At 42.3% G+C, this 23,195-nt stretch overlaps 1 protein-coding gene across 1 annotated transcript in view; it reads left to right on the top strand.

Annotated features, from left to right (window-relative positions):
* The window catches only part of LOC119693880, a 42,316-nt gene extending 19,420 nt beyond the window's left edge, over positions 1–22,896 (top strand). Inside the window, exons 2-8 of the mRNA XM_048626444.1 lie at positions 16,786–16,922; positions 17,454–18,176; positions 18,361–18,627; positions 19,904–20,079; positions 21,693–21,780; positions 22,125–22,339; positions 22,708–22,896. Coding sequence (XP_048482401.1) covers positions 16,824–16,922; positions 17,454–18,176; positions 18,361–18,627; positions 19,904–20,079; positions 21,693–21,780; positions 22,125–22,339; positions 22,708–22,714 — 1,575 coding nt within the window. The 5' untranslated portion in view covers positions 16,786–16,823 and the 3' untranslated portion in view covers positions 22,715–22,896. The remainder of the gene's footprint in view (positions 1–16,785; positions 16,923–17,453; positions 18,177–18,360; positions 18,628–19,903; positions 20,080–21,692; positions 21,781–22,124; positions 22,340–22,707) is intronic.
* Positions 22,897–23,195: the final 299 nt, after the last annotated feature.

Below are 23,195 nucleotides of genomic sequence, written 5' to 3'. Positions count from 1 at the left end.
TGCTTCACATCACGTGACCCAACATTGTGTGCTAACGGTACTCTCTGATTTTCCTGAAAAAATAAAGTACAAAAAATTCAGTAAATGGAATGTTATGTTATGCAATATTATTTTGTAGAAAGATTACTTAACCTAGTACCTATGTGCCATAAAATTTCTGTCGCACAAATCGGCGGTCCATATATCGGAGATAACCATGGAAACAATATCTCATTGACATAAATCAATAATAATTGAAAATTGGTAGAAAACCATTCAGTTTATTTTCAGACTGAGTTATACCATTCTTAAAGTATCAAAAATTATGGTCGCACTCTAATATGACCCACTTACAATGTCAATCTAAACTAAAAATATGCATTGTAAACAATGCTTTTTATGGTCTCCAAATCGCAAATTCAGTAAATTTGTATCTTCAGGCAGACTAAATACAAACAATAACTCGATTACATACCGGTCATAGATGCTGTTCGGCCATAAACATCATCCAAATCCCACAAAATTTGTCCAGCTTGGAACTCCGCCATACATCGCTGGAAAACTTTAAAAATTACTTCCCGCGTACCACTCCGGTTCACTTTACTCATTTTACCAACCTATTCGCGTAGTTTGGCCCTAATTTATTGCAATTTAATCAAAACAATAAACAATATAAAAGGAAAACAGTATCAGAACACCACTGGATGACAGCAGATGTACTTATGTTTGGCATTGTTTGGTGTTGCCAGGCGCATAACTAATGTTAGTTCCTCAAACATTCATGTCACGACTTTATAGACAAACTGTAGTTGGTTATGGTAATTTTGCATACCCTAAAGGTACCTATAAGTAATTATATTCTAGTGTTTATAACTTTATAGGTATTTTAACAAATTATCTTTTTCCTCTCAGTCTATCGCACTACCTATAACTTTCTCCACAACACCCAAGGTTAGCTGGAAGAGAATGCTGTTAGCATTAATTTCGCCTATTTATTATTGTGCAATAAAGTATTTAATAATAATAATAATACCTATGCTATATTACAATTTAGTAAGTTACTACCTATTCAAGTCAAAGCTCGGAAAATACCGTGTGTGATTGGTGGAGGCATTCTAAGTTCTAAGTATCTCTTTCGCCTATTTCCAGAAGGGCGAAGTCGGCATTTGCGCAAATGAATACGCACAGAGAGAGTAGGTACCTTGAGGCGCAATCTTATCTGCTCTGTGTTAACGCCCCATAAACCCAAGATTGGGAGGCTCTAGCAGGCGCTAGTCTGTGGCTCTAAGCTGAGGAGCAATTTAATTGTAACTGAAACTCATAGCGTGGTTTTTGTGTACAGCTGATACGTAGGCAGTACAGCTGATAAGTACGCAGTATTACAAGAAAAATAGTCCAGAAGTCCCCTTCAGTCACCCCCTTTCGGCTTACTAACTTACTATGAGTACCTACTTACTTACCCTTTTTGCAACTCCCCGTTACCTATGAATAAAAATCACTGATAAAAATAGACTCTGTATCTTTGTATTATATTGCACTTGTCATTATTTGTCTATGCATTGGCATCATAGTGTAGGGTAAACGTACCGGTTTGCCGGCCACTACCCCTTTCCGGCCACTTCGCACATTATTTTGAATAATAGGATAGTATTGAGACATCTCCTTTCTATTTTCGCGCCATTCGACCCGGGCGAACATCACGGTTCATAATCCAACGGCATGACCTCGAAATTTGCGAACTAAGCCCTCAGTCACCATTTCAAAATTTGGTGTGTGGATGCGTGGCAAATTTAGCAGAAAAAATAGCAGGTGGATTGATTTTCAGAGGTAAGTTTTTAAGTATTCCTACTGTTTTATTAGTGATTGAATTGGTTTATGTGTATTAAAGTATGTTTAATTTCAATATTTAAGTGCCTAAGGCCTAATTTCACACCATTCGGTTAGGTTAAAAATACCTCGGTTTGGTTACATTTTGGACCGTTAAGGTTAGTGAGTGTCCCACCATGCTAAATCATGGGGTTAACTCCCTTGATCGCGTGATAAACTTAATTGCTGCTGTGGGGTTCCGCTAAGACTTGGTTAAGACCGGTAACCAGGCAACGGGTTGTTGACTTTTGACACACCTGTCAAGAATTCAAGATGGAAAAATGAACAGAGCCTTTGATAAACAATATATGAACTAGATGTTGTGTGACATAAAAAATGAAGCGAAATACTGTCTGGGTCTTATATACTGTCAACCGAGATAACAGTTTTAATTTAATGTACTAACCTAACTTGGAACCGCAATATAGAAACACAAATTGATGACCCTACCTGGAAATCGAACCCGGGATCCCTGGGTGATGAAACTGAGCTTCTACCACTAGACCACAGAGGTAGACATAAGAAGTTACACCTAATGACTTAATGAGAACTATTGAATTAAGTGAAAAATCTTCTAACAAAATATTTTAAAATAAGACCTTACTTAGAAATTGAGGTGTTATTTGTTGAGTCCTTTCCTTTGCACTGACACTCCATCTAGTTCGTTGTATTGTTTTTCAAAGGGCATGGCGTAATGATATTATTTTCAATGACGGATGTCAAAAAACAACCTCTATAGAAATAGTAACCATGGCAACCTCAAAACCAAAAAGTTTGGTTGTTTGAGGTTGTTTGACATTATAGAGACATAGACACCAATTTCAATGAATATGACAGAATATTGAATGAAGTGTGAGTGAATGATTCACATAATGCTTGATTTATGAATGGTCTATTAGATTTTCGTCATGGGACTCATCCAATTAACAAGGGTAATAATCCTTAAACGCGTCGTCAGCAAATCCGTTATTGAGACTGTAACTAACAGAATCATGAGAAACCAGGTCTAAACCACCCTAAACTAACAAACCTTTTCATAATTTGTAATATTTTCGGTGGTCGGACAATAGGTTATCGATTTATTTCAAAATCTAGTTTCCGGCCGGGTGGTCGGAAACCGGTATTAGTGTAGTCATTCAATTTTGCCTATATTGCGGAAACCTTAAATGCACTAACATAGATTCCATTATATTAGTGAACAGCTAGAATTTTGTGAATTGACAACTAGATTCCGGCCGCCAGAATACCTCATAGTTTCAAAGATATGACCTTAAAAAAATATCGAATGTTTAGTGGCCGATAACCAGTTAAAACAAAACCTGTTTCCGGCCGTCGAAATAAGCGGCCGAAAAAAGGTAAAAATTACACCTTATTCCGGCCGTCTGAAATAGTAGGCGGCCGAAAATAGGTAAAATTAAACCTGATTCCGGCCATTAGATAATAAAACGGCCGATAATTTTTATCGATGCCAAAGCCAAGAGTAGCTAATTTGACTTTTGATTTTAATTTGTTATTTCAAAAACCCTATGAACTACTGAATAAGACTCGTTTTTCTACTGTGATTTACGTGGCCGATAACCAGTGCACTGGTGGACGATAACTGGGTAAAATGGCCGATAACCGGTATATTTGCTATTTTTACAAAAAATAGATTTTTTTAAATCATGTATAACTGCTACGTCTATAAACTGAAGGTTTTATGAAACTAGACTATTGAAAGATCAAATGATATTTTTTTGGAAAATCTTGACACACAACATTATGACAGAAATTAACTCTGAAGTAAACAAGTCGCTTAAGTGGCCGATAACCGGTACTGTTACCCTAAGTAGATTTTTATAATTAACACCGTATACGCGTTGTTTAATGACTTAGTAAGTTGCTAATACGCTAGCATTAGTAATAGCTATGTGTAAATAGGTTATTTTATTAAACATAGCACCACACGTTATAATTACTTATGTAGACCTACTGAGTTATTTGATACCTACCCATACCTCTATACCAGTACTAAAATAATTCAGGAGCTTCTTCAAGTATAATTAAGTACACAGGTGAGTCTTTCATAGGTGCTTATCCGGAAGTACGTCACCAAGCTTTTGTTTATCATGAAGACAACAATTTAATAAAGTACCTACTTATTAGTAAGTACCTAAATATCGAAGCAAAACTAGAAGTACTTAGGCCCGGGTCTCCTATTACGCGCCGTGGGTCGCGTCGTGACGCTGGACGCGACCTACGGCGTAAATAGGAGACCCGGGCCTTAAACTGCAGCTGGCGCCATACAAAAAAAACACAAGCAAATAAACACTATCTACCACAAAGACTACACAGTCTAGACTCTAGACAGTAGACACACACGTAAAACAAATGAAATCAAACCTTGAGTTTAATGAGTGTTAGTCTCAATAAGTATCTATTTAGCAGGTAGGGTAGGCCTAGAAGTAATCGGAAAACCTTTTACCATTGTTTGGGGACATCCCAAAACCCAATACAAACACCACCTATTTATCTACGTACTTATACATAATTTAAACTAATACCTGACCATGGTGCTTTAGTTAATGTACCTATAACGAGTCACGTACCTACCTATTTACTTACATACATGGTAAAAAAACGTATTTTAATAAACAAGTGCCCCGCTGTGCAAGTCATTGTCAATCACACTCGTCACGATTGGCGGTTGGTGTTGGTCTTAGATTAACAATATGCGAACCAGATAGTAGGGTAAAACTGCCAGTTATTAGCCATCGTTAGTTACTGGCCACTATAAACTTAAAAATCATAAAATAAGGAATGAGGCATCACCTGCCATCTGTAATTTTTAATAGAACTTTGTTATCTAACTGACTGTGATTTTAGTACAATTTTTTGCCACTATGAAAAAAAGCGCCATACTATGCCGCCTTTTTCTGACAGTTGGCGGTCGGACTTCCGCTTGTACGCTTCAGAGTAACGTATTTCTTAACGAAACACATTTCTTCAAAATTGTCATTATTGGTGATTGAACGCAATTTAAGTGATTTCCTTAGCATATTTGTATGGTGTTAATGGTAAGTTTTATTAATATATTATAGTTTCATGCAATTACCTTTGGGAAGGTGAGTTTTTGGAGGTGGCCAATAATTGAATCAATATATTGCAAATTTTCTGTTACTGGCCGCCTATGCCAATAACTAAATAAAAATGCAAGTACTCTATTTAGATGAAAATCGACTGTTTTCACAATATTCATAAGTTGTAGTATCGTGTGGCAAAATATCACGCACTTTTATCAATTAAATTCAGTTACTGGCATAGGTGGCCAGTATTTAGTGGTGAAGTGGCCAATATCCGACCGATGTATTTTGTTACAGTGCGCAAACCATCAGCAACGGGATGCCACCTAAATGAAGACAGAATTCTTCAGATGACTTAAATAAAGCCTTCAAATTCATAAAAGACAAGACATAAGACAATAGAAAATAGTTTTCATAAATTCAACAATATTTTATTGAAGGATATCGATCGTCGATATCGTCGATCGTCGAACCGTCTTGCCCAAAAGCTCGACGAGTTTCAGCCCCCAGAGCAAGCTGGGTTTCGAAAAGACTTTAGTACAATAGATCTACACAGTAAGGCAGATTATACAGAAGACCGAAGAGTAAAACTTACTTATGGATGCAATAAAAGATTGAGTATTGAGTATTGAGTATAATCAGCCTCTGTGTCTAGTCTTTGAGGACTATGAGAAAGCCTTCGTCTCCACCGAGACGGGCAGTTTTGGACTCCTTGGAGAGATGCTAAATCGACTGTCACTATATCGGGTTGTTGAGGTGTCTATACAATGCTGCTACTATGACTGTCCAAGTACAGTACCACAAGAAAAGACCTATCCAAAGGCAACGAGGAGTGAGACAGGGAGATGTGATATCTCAGAAACTGAAGACCGATGCATTAGAAGATGTCTTTAAGACGTTGGACTGGAACGGACACATGTCACACCTCCGCTGCGCAGACGACATCGTCAATATGGCAGAATGTCTGCCGGAACTCAGCTGGATGCTAAGTGGCCTAAATGCTGCTTCCCAACCTGTAGGCATACTAGGCATCCCTCAAAGCCTGAAGATAAAAGTCTAGTAAACCACTGCATCCTGCACAGTGATGACGTATGGTGCAGACTGGTGCACCGATTTAAAGTGCACATGCTATGGAGAGAGCTATATGCTTGGGGTTGCTTGATAGATCGTATCAGAAAGAGGGTTATCTGTCAAAGAACTAAGGTTACCGAAAAGCTTAGCGAAAAGGTTAGCTGTCAAAATGTGCTTAGATAAAATGGCAGTCATATCTCCCGATTCTGCCGAAGAACCGATAACCGTTGGGTTAGACGAGCTCTCGTATAGAGACCACGAACAGGCAAAAGCAACGTGGGACGCCCTCCTGCTCGCTGGACCGACGATCTTAGGCGGGTAGCTGGTAGTGGCTGGATGAGGAAGGCCGAGGACGAGGACCAAGTGTTATGTTTGGGAGAGGCCTATGTCAAGCAGTGGATGAGTATTCCCTGATGATGATTCTATGACGATGAATAAAATACGCACGTACAGCGTCGGTAGATCTTGCTTTGCTTGATTGGTTGTATGTAAAGTACGCAGGAACGGTGTTTATTAAGTAATTATATAATTATGTATACAAAAAACATGTACCTAATTGTAAATGTTATATTCCTAGTATTTTATTCTTAGAAAGTTGATTGATTTTTTTTGTTTTTGAAGTTTAGCCGTGGTTAATATTATTCTGCAACTGATTTTAATAAAGTTTTTATTAAAGGAGACAAAATTTTTTGAGGTTTAAAGCTTTTTTATAAAATTATTTCCTGTGGCCAATAACCAGCCTATGGATGGCCGGTAAGTGATTTTTTTGGCCAATAACTGCAATTTTACACAGGTTTGCAATAACATATATTGTTTTATTGGTTATAGTTTTCTAAATAAATTATTGATTTACTGCGAGGCAAAAGTAGCTTTTCTAGATTACATTCATACACCATCTGTCAATTTTGGTTTAATCTGTATGAAATAATTCAGCTTTGAAGTGGCCAATCCGCTTAGTTGGCCAATAACTGGCAGTTTTACCCTATATGTCTACAAAAACAAAGCAAAAAACTGTCCGCATTTTTTTACTGTCAAATCGTTTTAATTTCAACCTAACGACAACCATAATAGTACCGATGAGTAAAGTTTAAAATCTTCGAACTGAACAATTCCAAAATAAGAGCTTACTTGTAGATGTGGTGTGTTTTTGTCGACGTTTTTTTTGCACTGATACTCCATCTATTTTGTATTAAAATATCGTTGGTGTTGTTATATAGTAGATTTTTGTTCTCATCAGGAAAAATAACATCTAAATACCTACTATACAGGGTGTTGCAAAAAGGGTATACTAAGCCGAAACCTACATGTGCAGCATGGTATATCTAAGCCCGAAAATTCGCGAAAAAAAAAAACATTTTCCATAGAAACTTTGTTGATCACGTGACTTTTACTATGGGAAAAAAATTTTTTTTTCGCGAATTTCCAAATTCTGATTTCAGTTTCGGGCTTAGATATACCATGCTGCACATGTAGGTTTCGGCTTAGTATACCCTTTTTGCAACACCCTGTATAATACTACAGACCTATGTCATACATGACATGCTTGACCCAAACACACTATATATAAGTATTACCTATGTGTGAAGTTCTTTTTAGACCCATCTAATTTTATTTGCTCCGCTGCGCCGCCGCCGTAGCATAAACACTCACACCTTTTACTAATGTACCTACTCCCTTGCGGGGTAGGCAGAGGTGCATTGCTGCACCCACTTTTCGCCAGTGTTATGTGAGTCCCAATGTAATAGGGGGCGGGCCTATTGCCATTTTACGGGCACATCCAAGAACCCGAGAACTAATATGTGTTTAAACAAATATCTGATCAGCCGGGAATCGAACCCGGGACCTTCGGCTCAGTAGTCAGGGTCACTAACCACTACGCCATTCGGTCGTTCCGCCGTATGTTTTTGCTATTCATGGATCTTATGTATGTTAGTAAAGTTAACCTATGAGATATGATTGATGCTGATTGTGAAGGCTCAAAATTTAATTTTAGATCTGTCAAACTAAAATAAATATTTTCTAAATTTTAATTACTAACAGTAGATTAGGTTTAGATTAAGTGTTTAATTGTAATGTGTGTTGATAATGTTGCTGTTTATGTGTTGAATAAATGTTTTCTATTCTATTCTAAAATTATAGCTGCTTCTCTGAACGAAAAAATAAAAACACATACTTAGGTAGCTACATTTTGCCAGTAGAAAATGCGATTTGCAGATGTTTCTGTCTCGAGAGTAGAATTTTAAACAAAGAATTTAAAGTTTAATTAGGCACTTAAATTAGAATTTGTTCCTTCAGAAACTACATCATTATCCATCATTCGTACTTACACACAGCCCGTAAAAAGTCCACTACAGGACATGAGCCTCCAGCAAGACTGGAAGGGTATTGTCCTACCTCCACGCATGGCAGGATTGGCAGGTCTTTCATCGGTGGCCACAGCGTAAATAATGGCGATTATGAACATTAAAAAAACCGGCTAAATGCGAGTTGGACTCGAGCACTGAGGGTTCTGCACAAAGTCTACTTACCTGAGAAAGTTTTCTTTTAATTTCGTCGTATATGTCTTATTTACACCACTTCATCATCACGACCCATTACGTCCCCACTGCTGGGGCACGGGTCTCCTTCCAATGAAGGAAGGGTTTAGGCCTAGTCCACCACGCTGGCCAAGTGCGGGTTGGTGGACGACTACACCACTTCACCACTTCACGTGGAGGTAAACCCCAAAAAAAACATAATAAAATCTACTTTGTCGGGGTTGTAAATTTGTATTATGTGAAATAACAGCTAGGTATATTTACCCGTTTCTGAGAAAAACTGTGACAGACAGAAAATCAGGTGGACGGACAACAAAGTGATCCTACAAGGGTTTCTTTTTGTCCTTTTGAGGTACCTACGGAACCCTAAAAAGCTCCCATCCCTGTGTTAACGCGCGCCTCGCCTCGTGAACGGACGCTGCCGCGACTCGAGACAGATAAATGACACACAACAGGAGCTAGTGATGGGACGGTTTCATCTAAATTGGTTCAGCATTTGAAAACTAATCTTATATGAAACCGTGGAAAAGCTCGCGGGAAAAGGTAGTACGAAGGTTTACTGAAAAACTAATAGCAAACTCATCAAACTCCAGGCTAAAAATACAGCTGTCACTACTTTTGCACATGAGAGGTTATTCAGTAGAAAATTACGCTAGGGTGGATTCTGGGAAACGCATGTCCAATAATCCACCCTGGGATGAAATTGGATTGATTCGCTTGGGGCCTCACGTTGAAGTACTTATTTACTTATTGTTATCGCACTGTAGGTGACTCCATACGAAGACCAATGTCATGAAGAGATTATAATGATTGTCTTCATCCTCATGATATCAGCCGCCGCTACACGGGTTCGTTGTTGACGTCGATAAACTCGTTTAATGCACGTTCCACGAATCACAGCGCATTAATGGCGAAAGGCAATACACTGACGTTTATATACGTCGATAACGAACCCGTGTAGCGGCGGCTAAGGACGATCGGCCTCAATGAGTGTGCTTAAAACACACAGCCCGTTATAGATCCGAGAACTAACATGGGTGTTTCTACAAATATTATCCTCGGCCCGGATGAAAACCCAGATGGAAAAACGGTTACCCTGTATAGTTTACATACACAGTCAGGTTAGTTTAGGATGTGAAGATGTTATAATAAAAACCAGTGGGATTAGGTACACCACCGAACATTTGCTAAGCTAACTGTCGCTCGGTTGTCAAATCTGACGTAACTTTTATTGATCTGACATTATGCGAGCGACGCTGCTTATATCTGGTGGTACGATAGCAGGTCTTTCATTTAATCTGCCCTAGTCGCGATTCGAATCCGGACCCTCCCTACACATCCACACGCCATCCCTACTCGCCGGCACTCATTGTTGTCGGTGACATACATACATAGATGACTTTGTCGGTGAGGTAACGTGAAACTATACGTACAATACACCCCCTGAAACTGAAACATACATAAGCTAGGTACGTAGCTAAGTAGTTATAGGGGAAGACATGACCTATATATAGACATGACCTATATATTTATGAATATTGATAATAATTATAATACTTACAATGAATGATTGAGTATTGAATAAACTTGGACTTTGAATTTTGCACCGTAGGTACCAGTCGAACAATATTTATGATATACTTAACTAGTTATCATCATCATCAGCCTATAACAGTCCACTGCTGGACGTAGGCCTCTCCCAAAGCACGCCACTGGATGCGATCTTTAGCTTTCCGCATCCAATCATATCCAGCCACCTTTCGCAAGTCGTCACCCCATATCTAGCCGGAGGGCGTCCCACACTACGCTTCCACGACTCCAGATTGCCAAAGTCTGTCTTTTACTCTGAGCTGTCGAATGGGAAACGGAGAGTCGGAGGCCAGCACTTTCGGTACAAGGACGTACTGAAGCGTCACCTGGTATCGTGCGACATATCTTGTGAGACGTGGGAGGAACTGGCCCAGAACAGACGCGAATGGCGAAATGCAGTCATGAAAGGCACGGCCAATTTTGAACACGCCCGGCTCCAAGACCTTGACACCAAACGCCAGCATCGGAAAGCTCGCCCAAAGCCCACCTACGACTACACATACAACTCAAGTGGCCAGCTCTTCTGCTACACCTGCCGAAGAGTATTCAAGACAAAGTTCGGGTTCGCCAGCCACTGCCGAGCACACGCCCGGAACTAGCTCGGTGTCGCCGTCGACGGATACGTCGTGGAGGACATCACTTAACTAGTTTTAATACATGTATACATAAGTTACTACTTTACGAGACACACACATAAAAGTTATGGCTAGATTTTTAGAATATCAAGGGTTGAAATATTTATTCCGAACCTATTTATTTTCGAAGCTACGTAAATTATGCCTGTACGGGCCTTTGCCTCGCCAGATGTTAGCAAAAGTTACCGTAACTTCGAAACCCTAATATAAACCGCAAAGCCCTTTTTAACCGTCAACCAAGAGGGAATATAAGTTTTACGTCCACCTGTGTCCGTTACTCTGAAGCTATGCGGATATGTGCCTCCCAATGGTACCTAACTTTGTATTGATAATATGAATAAAGAAAACGAATTTCTGAAATAAGTCACTAATTTAACCAATTTGTTTATAGGTAAAGTATACTTGAATATACTTGATATTTATTTAAGGTCCATTATGTCTGTCGTGCGGTCGTGCGTGCTTGCTAAGATGCTAAGCATCCAATCCGATCCGATGTTTAAAAAACTGATTTTCATTTTTACAGTTTTCGAGGATAGCTACTTATTCGATCTAGCCTGTTCTTACGTTAGCCATGATTCATAAGCCTCGTTTTTATAAAATACACGGAAAAAAAATCGAAAAATAAATCTCGTCCCTAATTAAATTCCTTGCCTCTATTTTCCGGTCGATTAGATCGCATTTCGTCTGGCTCCGCCCGGTAGCTCCAGGGCATGTCAAAAAGTCTCGTCCTAATGAACACAGAGTAGGTTTCCAATAGCCTTCTGACCTACTTAGACGGGGTCTGTGACCTCTGCAATTTATTTTTGGGGCTTTTGTACAATATTGGTATCGATTCTGAAGGGCACACTTCCTAATTTTAAAATGAGCTAAAATTTCTAAATTTAACTGACAGCGCTAATTTTTGCTATTCTGAAGGCAACGATTTTAACGGCCAACTAAATTTAGAAGGCTCATTTGACGTCTTTAAAATGAGTGTGGTCATGTACTTAAGGATATTACAATCGAAAATATCGATTAACTTTTTTAACCTTAACACATTGATGGACACTAGATTAACGGTGAAACTCATAAAAACGCACAACATTTTTGTATGGGAGTTGAGTGATGTTTTGCTGGTGCACATGCCGGCACACTGCCTAGACCCAGTAAAGAAAACACGACGTCGGTGACCGTTGTGTGCGTGTGAGTGCACACTTTTTTTTGTATGAAAACTTATTGCTGTGTGAAAAAAAGGTACTCTGGGTGCACATATAACTTTGAAATCCTGCCAAATAAAGCACAACAAAATGGTCTTCATACAAACTCTAGGTAAAACAGGACTGCATTGACCGTTGTTGAAATAATTAGAAAAAGAGTGGGGACTGCATTCGACGTTGTGATTTTATTCTAAAAGTGTGGAGGACGTCAAATGCAGTCAGTGTCCGTCAGTGGGTTAAAGTACTCCAAATAAATTTAATTATCCTAAATAGTAGTTGAAAATAATTAAAAGGATTAAATAACCTTCATTTATATTAGTTTTGGTGATAATTTCAAATATTTATGTAACATATTCATAATTCATTATTGCAACTGGTAACTCTGGCTAGAAAATGCTTCTATGGTGTTCTATGGACATTTCCGAGTGATTTAAAAAATATAATAGAGTAGAGATGGGGTAAGTTGATAAAATAGTGAGAATAATCGAATATAAGTAATCGATTATTGCACTAGAATATTTTAAACAATAGTTTTTTTTAGTAAAGTATGTGTTATCCACGATATTTAATGTAAGTACTTACTTAAATGTTTAATAGTTGATGATGATGTTACGTTATAAACTTAAGTAGATGACTGTGTAAGGGATGATATTCATATAAGAATATGAAAAGTATCGAATACTTACAAAAGCACCTTATCAGTAGGTACTTACTTAAGTATATTTACCAAAAACGCATATGATTATAAAAAAGTACCTACCCAGGAATCGATCCAGCATCGATTATTTTTTCATTCAAGCATAGTTCGGAAGCAAGTAACATTGCACTAGGTACATCTCTATGGCGCATTGGCGCATGCGCGCTGGACTGCAAGAGAGGCGCGGCGCCGTCGGCGCGGCGCCATCACCGATCACCGCCATATTGAATTTTCCTTTCCGCCGAAAAGTTTGCCGCTATTTTTTAAAAGTATTTTTGTTAAGTCTTTATAATACAAAACAAACATCTATTATAAATTATTATGTTTGTGTTTGCAATATTCAATTGTAAAATCCATAAGGTGCGTGTGTGCAAGTTTACCATTTATTTTAGGAAGTTACCTACGTAAAATCTAAGTAAATATTTTTATCAGTTGGGCATCTGGTTACTTATGTTTGTGTTCTAGGGTTTTTGTTTCTAATAAGGATAAGCTTATTCTGGCAACTATGCATAAAACTTACCTATACTTACTTTATTTTTGTGTACCTATACTTACTTTGTTTCAGTGACAACAACAAAGAAAATGAAAAATCAACCACACCCATAAACTGAACATGAAACGGTGGATACAAGATATTAATTCCTCTCTGGGACAACGATACTAAAACAACCATCAGACCACCTAGTTACCTATATACTAACTAGAAGGATAATGGAAATAAGATACAGAAATGAAATCAAGCAATTGTGTATATTGTTGTCAGAAAAATTACTCAACCAGTGTGTGTTGTGTGTGTTATTCACCCAAATAAAGTTTTACGTCCATAAATTGTATTTCTTCTTTCATAAAAAGTAATAGTATAGTAGTAAGTACCTATATAGTTTCTTAAAGTTAGGCATATTTTCAGATAAAAGGTAACCTAGGTAGGTATAGCTTGTTTTTTCCTGTAACAAAATAGGTAGTTAAATATTTGAGCTATGTAGAGACTACTTTGAGTAAAATATTGTTACAAGTTGAAAGGGGTAAGTAGAGAGTTAGATAGGTACACAGGTAGGTGAGTTAAGGTTAAGGTGTTCTTCATGTATGTAGAGCCGGTCCGTTTAGAAGAGGAAAGCCGAGGTGTTAGGGCTAGTGTAATCCTGAAGTCGATCGGTAGGTGTGTTGATTAATTTTTAGACCTAGAACTATAACTTAAGTTGTTTTAAGCAACCCGGTTCATGCCTACCTTGTCAGTAACACGTTTTTCAGTCATTCAGTCCAATGATCCGAAATAATAATATGACAAAACAGAGTCACTTTCACATCGTAGTTTCGCAAAAAATATTAAGTTAGCGTCGTTGCAATTAGCTTTACATGCTTAAACAACACATCAGCTCTAAGTTAAATCCATATTTATGCACCTACAACAACAATTTTCCATATATTTCACGGTTTTACTTTTAGAAATTTTAGTATAATTTTAACAGGCACCTGTTTAGACCCCTTTTAAATTTAGGAAGAAAGTTGCTAATTTTAAGTTGACAGCGCTAAAAATGGCACCTTCAGAATACCAATTCGACCATCTAACCTAAGTTGAATAGTTTTAACGCTGTCAGATTCAAAATTTAAAGTGACGTCTCTAATTTTGGAGATAAACGGTGCCTTCAGAATGCCAAATAAATTTAGAGAGAATGTAAGCGTTTTTTGACAGCGTTAAAATTAGAATGTGCCCTTCAGAATCGATACCAATGTCAAACTTAATTTGTGCCATCTCCTGCTTCCATTGAGTATGAATGGTCTGGAGACGAAATAGGCAGACGTTCCCCTCTGGCGGGGTGGTAGGCCAGAAAGGCCCACCGATTTATAAAAACTAGTTGCAGTCTCAATTTTCACTAGACTCAATCTAGTTGCCAAAGCGTTCGTTGCATAGAAAATGATTTGTTTACATACTAAAATGACAGCTTCAATTCATAGAATATCCGGATTCCGGATTTGATCACAGATTTGGTCATGGTTTATTGTTATTAGCTGTTTCCTAGCAACCAATGTGAAAAAATGCAATAGTGATGTACCGGTATGTAGATATGTATTAATCGACAAAAAAGGTCATAATTGGGAAGCGTCCGTAGTCGAATTGGCTTCAGTAATCGTAACTGATCACTGAGGTTAAGCAACAACTGACACGGTCAGCCATTAGTAGGTACAGCATGAGTTACCGATTTCAAATGGTTCTTTTCTGGACGCTTCCGTGCTTCGGACGGGACGTTAAGCCGTGGGTCCCGGTTGCTGCTTCGGCAGCAGTCGTTAAGCCTAGTCAGAGGCCGCCCGAAGGGGCGGCTTGAAAGCATCTGACCATCGGGTTGCCCACTTACTCGACAACTTCAGTGCATTGTACTCATTCAAAAACGGCGATACGGCTCGCAACCTATCACGTGAGTATAAATGTACAGCGAAAAGCGGGTGACTTCGTTTATTAATCATTCCTAACTAAATTTAACTATACCTAATTAATTTTAAATTAGTATTTCTAACCCATGTTCTCGAATTCATCGATAACACTTATCGATAATTGTTACATCCATTGGCAAGAAAAATTAAGACACTGTATTCATTATTAAATGTCACTTCACGTAACCCTTATTGCTGGGAATTAAAACTCATAATGATATGTCCCATGAGACATAATCATGGTAAACGGTAAAATTTCCCCCTTGCAAAAATTGGCAGACTTTTTTGTATCAAGAAAGATCGCTATGACGCTTCCCGAGGGTACACCCGAGTCCGCGTTGTTCTATGCCTGCTTCTACTGAAGCATGACCTAAATGTTATTATAGATGATAGAATGTTTTACTACTATTCATTTATTTTATTACTATTAACAATAATTATGTAGTTACTTTCTCATTTAGCTGTGGTTGGGATGTATAGAGGTACATATACACATAAATTGATAAGTTCATCTGTGATGTTTAAATTTTAGGAGGGCTATACTCCTCTTAAGAACTCAGCTCTCCTGCAGATTTATACAGTTACACCCAGTATTTGATCTGAGTACCTAAATCTATCCAACAGGTGCCATCATCAGGCAATCACAGCGCTGCATTTCATACAAAAATCCGCGTCACTTGTCATTCTCTTGGTTTCATGAGCTCCCTAACTTTCTTAACATCCTGTACTTAGGTATACCTACTCTGTATGTTTGTAATCCTAACTAATATTATAAATGTGAAAGTAACTGTGTCTGTCTGTCTGTCTGTCTGTCTGTCTGTTACTCTTTCACGCCAAAACTACTGAACGGATTTGAATGAAATTTGGTATACATACGGTCTAGACCCTGGGAAAGAACATAGGCTACTTTTTATCCCGGAATTCCCACGGGAAAACTTTTTAAGGCGAAGCGAAGCGCGCGGGGACAGCTAGTTACATATATGTATAGGCTACCAAACCTATACAGTCACATGCATACCTAGTTACATCTAACAAGAACTGCCATGCTCGTATCATGCTTGAGATGACAAAGTTCTACAGTGTTAACTTCGTCGAAGTTGCCATAGAAAGGAACAAGTGGAGTTTCGAGTCGGATGCCAGTTACAAGACTTGAGACGTGTGACTTCTGTAACTTCTGTAAAGTTTATTTGTTCAATGTCTTACATACATTGCTAAAAATGGGTAAGTATAGTAAGAAGAAAGATGTAGGAATATAAACTCGGAAGGTATTTTAGAACAACTTTACTTATCGTTTTATTAATCGTCAAACATCTTACTAATTTAGCATTTGCGAACCTTCTTAACCAGGTTTCATATTCCTAAAGTTACGGAAATCTTGGTAAGGAAATAGAAGAGATGTCTAAAGTACTCTAAAGTTTATAAACCTGTCACAAGTTTGCAGTTCAACTAACTTAGGCAGTATCTGGTAGCTCAAACTCAAATGCGTCGGCGTAACTTTATTCACAGTGTAGTAGTGAATATTATACATACTACATAAAGCCGAAAGAGACAGATTCAGGGGGGCATCATGAAAAAATTGAAAATGCACTAAGTAGTTATATAAAAATAGTTTTTTGTTAATTTATGGTAAACGGACATGATTTATTCACCCTACCACAAAATTTGGTCAGCTATACCCACCTATGTAGGTACAATATTCTTCAGTTCCCTTCCTTCTCCCACCAGGCATGAAGAGGTGAAAGAAGGTGTCAGAAGGAGGTCGCATGGGCAGTCTGCCGGACCTGACGGAGCGGTCGCGCCCGCCGCCCCGGCCCGCCGCCTCGCGCACCATCTCCGACCCGCACCGACATCGGACGCAGCTGGTGAGATAGACCCCTACAAAGTGCTGGTGTCCTGGTAGATAAGCGTATCTCCGATCGGACGCAGCTGATGAATTAAGGCCTTGGTCTAAGGTTGTGTCTACGCGCCAACGTCGGCGTGTGAGGGAGACCGCATCAGTACATTTCTATAGTGAGCATAGTGACGCGGCCTACGGCGTGACGCTGGACGCGACCTGCGGCGTAAATAGGAGACCCAGGCCTAAACCTCCTAGTGAGTGCTGCTGTCCTGGAAGCTAAAACAGTTGCTATTGACACAGCTCGCACCGGCATCGGTGCGGACGCAGCTGGTGAGTTAGACCTCTTACTGAGTGCTGCTGCCCTAGTAGCTAAAGCGTGAATGGAGATACTACGGCTCGGTGAGATATGGCCCTGGTAGATATTGAAGTTATCCTCCCAATTCAGCTAATCACCTTTTATTCGAAACTCTTTCCTTACCTTCGTGCCAGCTAGCTCTTCGATCTCATCAGACTAAAAAATACCTTCAGACTCTCAACAGCCTCCCCTATTTTTCAGATACCAGTAAGCACAATATGCAAGAAGGAATGGCCGTGGAAGAAGCAGAACCCCGCACGGGGCGGGCCCGCCTCCCGGCGGCGCGACTCCGTGGCCTCCTCCGTGGGGGCAGCGTCTGTGAGGCGCCTCATCAACCGGCAGCCGCCCAAGGTCAACCCCCTCGTCGTGCGGAGGTTCACTCTACTCTGCGTATCCAGCGCTTTCTGCGCCACCGGCTTTCTGCCGTTCACTGCCTTCGTCGGCGCCGAGGCCGGCGGCATGGCGCTGGCGTTAATGCACGCTGTAGCCGCCGTGGTCGCGCCGCTATCACCGCTGATCCTACAGAAGACTGGAGTTAGAGTGGTGATCAGTATTGGTCACGCGCTGGTGTGTGTTTTAGTGACGGGTCACACGGTGGACACGCCGCTTCCCGTGTTGTATATCCTGTATGCTGTGTGCGGCCTGACGTTGTCCCCGCTGTCGCTGGCGATGACGGCGTCGGCGACGACGTTCGCGCAGCACGCGGGTGATGAGGGGCGGCGCAAGGTGGCGCTGCGGCGCGCGCTGCGGGCGCTGCGGGCGGCGCAGGACGCGGGGCTGGTGGCCGGCGCGCTGCTGATGGGCGCGGCGCTGATGGCGTGGCCGGACCCGGCGCTGCCGCCCGCCGCCACCGCGCCGCCCAACGTCACCGCGCCGCGCTGGCCACCGCCCGAGCCGGAGTACTTCATGGAGGATGATTATGAGGTTAGTCTGGATTCACATTGTCTTTATGTAATCCTAAAGAAGGTTAGATTATCGTAAATAGGTCGTCAACTATAGTCGTGAAAATAAATGCAACTCGTTTTCATTTTGGACTGAAGTACATTTAAATACATTAAACATCCCCCAGAATACCAACAACCCCTTACATCCACCAAAACCTCAACAGGAACAAACCTGCGGCGCAGCAGGCTGCCCGGCCACGCAATCCGCGGCGACCTCCGCCCTCAGCATGGAGGGCCGCCGGGTACTTCTCGCCGTGTGGGCACTCCTGGCCTTCTGCTCCATCAGCCTGGGCGTCTTCGGGGCGGCCTCCACGCCCTCCCCGCCGCCCGACACCAGCTCCATCCTCCGAGACCCGCGGACGCTGCTAGGCGTGCCAATGGGACTGTTCATTGGGCTGCAGCAGGGGTTTATTTATACGTCGTATATTAAGGTGAGTAGACCGGGTGTTAGGCGTTTGGAGTGATGGTTGTTCAGCTACAGAAGTTTCTGGTTAGGTTGTGTAAATTGCGATAGATGGAAAACGAAGGAAACGTGATAATTTATCCAGAATAAAACTGCGAATTCGATGTGCAAAGGTATTATTTTGGATTTATCTAGTCATAACATAAAATTTATTATGGTCTCTTTCATAGAATTTAACACGTCGCCGTAACATTTTAACGATGGGAGCCCATAAAAACTTGAGAATTGAGTATTAAATTGTGGAAATTGAAACTGTGGTTAGGTTTGTTTAAAGGGAATAATGTTGATTGTTGTTAATTGTGTATCCAAGTGAGATGTTTGTTTAGGACGCTCGTGCTTCGATTTTAATTGAGTATTCAGTGGTATTGAAATAGGTTTGGAGGTACTCCATCATTTTATATTACCCGCTCACGTCCCTTATATCGACTCATAACAAAGTTACTGGCACTTAATTTTATAAAACAATCGGGTCAGATACTTATGGGAGGGTAGAAAATATTGGCCCCTTTGTCTTATCTTATTACAAAACGTGCTCTTTTGGTTAGGTTAGATCATTGATTACTCTACTAAAGTTCTTGGTAACAAGCCCAGAACTGGATATCTTTTAGTCAGCGTGTACAAGAAGGGGTATACAAATAGTAACGACGGCGTATAGAGTTATAATTAAGTGCCCATGTCCAATATGTGTATCCGATAGTGTTTAGACGTCTAAGCTCTGTCATCGTCAATCGTAAAGCATCGCAGATAGGATATAGATTACCAACCATTGAACCTATTCAATAGCGTAGCGTCAATCATCCAATCGAAATCTACAGGTTGTTGCTACAAGTTCTAGAGGAAGCCGAAAGGGGTGACTCGGGGGGTCATTCTGTAGAACTTTTGTTCAACGAGTCACGAAAGGGTACTTTCGGCTTACTATATTAAATTTGCAACCCTTTGTATAATACACTCACGAGCAATGAAAAAGTTCTACTTAAAAAAAAGTCGATAAGTACTTACCAAAATTATCCTAATTTTTATGGAACTTGATTTAATTATACATTATGTATTTTCATTTTTGGTTGGTGATATTCAAATGCGCTGTTAAATGTTCTTCAATATCGCAGACGGTATCCATTGAGCTAGTCTTCCATTTAGGAGTAATTTGGTGCTATTGTGACTGGAACTCTTTCATTACTCGCGTGTGTGTTCTATGTAATATAACTGCAAACATACCACTTAAACATCATGCATTCCCGCTCCAGTGGTACGGCGTGTGCGTGGGCGGCTGGGCGTGCGCGTGGCGCGCGCTGCTGGCGGCCGGCGCGCTGCAGACACTCGCCGCGGCCACGCTCAGCATGGCAGCGGCGCGGGGGCGGCGGCGCGCCCTGGCTGCTGGCGGCGCGGCTGCACACGCGAGCTTGATGCTGGCGCTACTGAGGTAGGAGACTAAACCACTTAAAGATTATGAACTTCTTGTACAGTGGGACGGCGGACACGCTCAACATGGCGGCGGTGCGGGGGCGGCGGCGGGCCCTGGCTGCGGGGGGGGGCGGCGGCGCATGCGAGCTTGATGCTGGCGCTGCTGAGGTAGGAGACTAAACCTCTTGAACATCATGCACTCCTGGTACAGTGGTGGCCACGCTCAACATGGCGGCGGCGCGGGGGCGGCGGCCGGCCCTGGCTGCGGGGGGGGGGGCGGCGGCGCATGCGAGCTTGATGCTGGCGCTACTGAGGTAGGAAGCTAAACTTCTTGGAGTCTATGCACTCCTGGTACAATGCTACGGCGTGTGCGGCGGCGCATGCCAGCTTGATGCTGGACGCTGCTCAGGTGCGGTAGCTATAAATACACCACTTGAAGACCATGCACTCCTGGTACAGTGGCGTGCGCGCTGCAGACACTCGCGGCGGGCACGCTCAGCATGGCGGCGGCGCGGGGGCGGCGGCGGGCCCTGGCTGCGGGGGGGGGGGCGGCGGCGCACGCGAGCTTGATGCTGGGGCTACTGAGGTAGGGAGCTAAACCACTTGAAGTCTATGCACTCCTGGTACAATGGTACGGCGGCCACCCTCAGCGCATGCTGGGCGCTGCTCAGGTGCGGTAGCTATAAATTCACCACTTGAAGACCATGATGCACTCCTGGTAGGTACAGTGGCAGGCGCTGCAGACCCTCGCGGCTGCCACGCTCAGCATGGCGGCGGTGCGGGGGCGGCCCTGGCTGCGGGGGGGGGGGGTGGCGGCGCATGCCAGCTTGATGCTGGCGCTACTGAGGTAGGGAACTAAACCACATGGAGTCTATGCACTCCTGGTACAGTGGTAGCTTGATACTGGCCCTGCTCAGGTAGGGAACTACACCACTTGAAGTCTATGCACTCCTGGTACAGTAGTGGGCGCGTTGCAGACACTCGCCGCGGCCACGCTCAGCATGGCGGCGGCGCGGGGGCGGCGGCGGGCCCTGGCTGCTGGCGGGGCTGCGGCGCACGCGAGCTTGATGCTGGCGCTACTGAGGTACGAAACTATCTGGAATAAGGTCCAGTGGCGTTACCACCGAACATCAGCAATTCGCAAATCTGACGCAACTTGTATGGGTGGATCTTGGCTGAATCTCTGGCAGATGTTTGACAGGCGAGCGACGCTGCTTACGGATTGTTAATTGCTAACTCATTGCTAATATCCTGGTGGTGGAACGGTAGCAGTTTCTCACTTGAATAAAAGTATAGAAGCAAGAAAATCTACTTACAACGTGACGTACATAGAGGTCCCACTCAGTCCCACTCAATGATAATTTTGCCACTAACAGCGCAGCATTCGATACTTAATGTGAAACTGTTAATGACAGGCTTTTAAACTGGACATCATGCTCCACGGGTCCACCTGCTATTATAATCCTGCTCGTGAGAGGATATCACCAATGCCACTAAGAAAACCGTCGGTTCTATAGCTATGTCCCTATATAATTAAGTCTCTCTTTCCCCAGCTACAAAATGTAAGCTTTGCTCCTTTCATGCATGTATTTCTTTGTCTAGTAATGTAACAGATGACGCACGTATTTTCAGGTGGCGAGCCGTGAAGACTGATCTGGCGTTGCCGGCGGTGGCGGCGGCGGCGTGGGGCGCGTGCGCCGCGCTGTGGGATGTCTTGCAGGTATTTTGAAAGCGTGTCTGTAACCTAAAGGTACAGGTGCACATCCAACTAAGCCCCTACTGTAGGATTGCCATATAATATGTTAACAGATTTCCAAACAAAGTTATCGCTGGCAGCCAACGTGTCGGCTAGAGCGCCCGTCTATTTTCAAGCCAATTTAACTGTACTGCTTGACCCTGCACGAGGGTTGCAGTTACATCTAGAATCACCTGAGTAACTTCTTCTCTTAAAATATAACCCAAATCAAAATCCGCAAATGCGAGTTCGTCTAAACAACAGCGATAATGTCAGCGCTAGCTTTTCGTATAAACTCTGTTTAACCAACCAACCTTCTTGTTTCGCAGTCAGGCATCTGCATAGGCGGCCCCGGCTGGCGCGGCCCGTGGTCCCTCGTGCTGTCGGCGCGGCACCTCGGGCTGGCGGCGTCGTGCGCTGCTCGCCAGCTGCTCTGCGCCTCCTCCCAGCTGCTGGCGTTAGCCGCTGCGCTACTGCTTGCGCTAGCCAGTCATATCACGCTGGAAATCCACGTGAGGAAGGCTGCTGAAGCGCCGAGACATAGGTACTTAATGTGAATTTAAATATGGTTTTCCCGCTTATTTGTTCCCGCTACGGCTATCTGAGCGCAGCGATAGTACAGATTAATTCTGCATCAGATTTAGCATAGCCAAACAACCAATAAGACGCAGGCACTTGCACCTCCACAAAGAATAGCATAGATTTAAGTCACGACCTCCTCTTTTCTCGCTACTCCTGCGAGGTGTCTGGGACTGACACCAAGCGCTTCTCTGTCGGTGGCCAGTAAGTTCAGTTCTGGCCACGAATCCCTTTCTCTTGGGCCTCGCTGTGTATGGAACGCCTCCGGGTAGCTATCTACCCATATTGTCCTTTATGTAATTAATAATAATGATATCTATAATGATGTTGCAGGTCCTAGCGAAGGGCCACCGCGACGCCACTGGTCGCGCTGGGCGCCGCGGGGGACGACGAGCATCACGCTCTGGCCGAGACCGTCTGCAACGTCATCACATAGTCAGCTAATTATATAAGAGCTGTTGGGACAACCAGGGGGTCACTGTATATTACGAAATCGAACAGATGTGGACTATACGACGAAAAACTAAGTTTCGGAACGCTGTTGCGGGAGCCATCTCGTATTAAAATTTCGACAGCTCTCATTCATTCGTTTTTCGTCAGTATAGTAAGTTAGTAACCCTCCTGTGGCCAGTAGCTATTGCGACCTAAAAGATCCATTGTGACGCTCAATCTCACTCTCCAGGTATTCTATAAACGTGACGATCTTACCGGGAGGGGGAGACCTAACATCTATAGAAGCCAAGAGCCAAGCCAAGAAGCCAAGTTGCACCTTGCACCTAGGGACTAGCCACCTATATAGCCAGGCTTTCCGCCTGATATTC

This window comes from Plutella xylostella, chromosome 16, assembly GCF_932276165.1.
Source record: "Plutella xylostella chromosome 16, ilPluXylo3.1, whole genome shotgun sequence".
In the NCBI taxonomy this organism is placed as follows: domain Eukaryota; kingdom Metazoa; phylum Arthropoda; class Insecta; order Lepidoptera; family Plutellidae; genus Plutella; species Plutella xylostella.
This window is presented reverse-complemented; position numbering and strand designations above follow the sequence as displayed.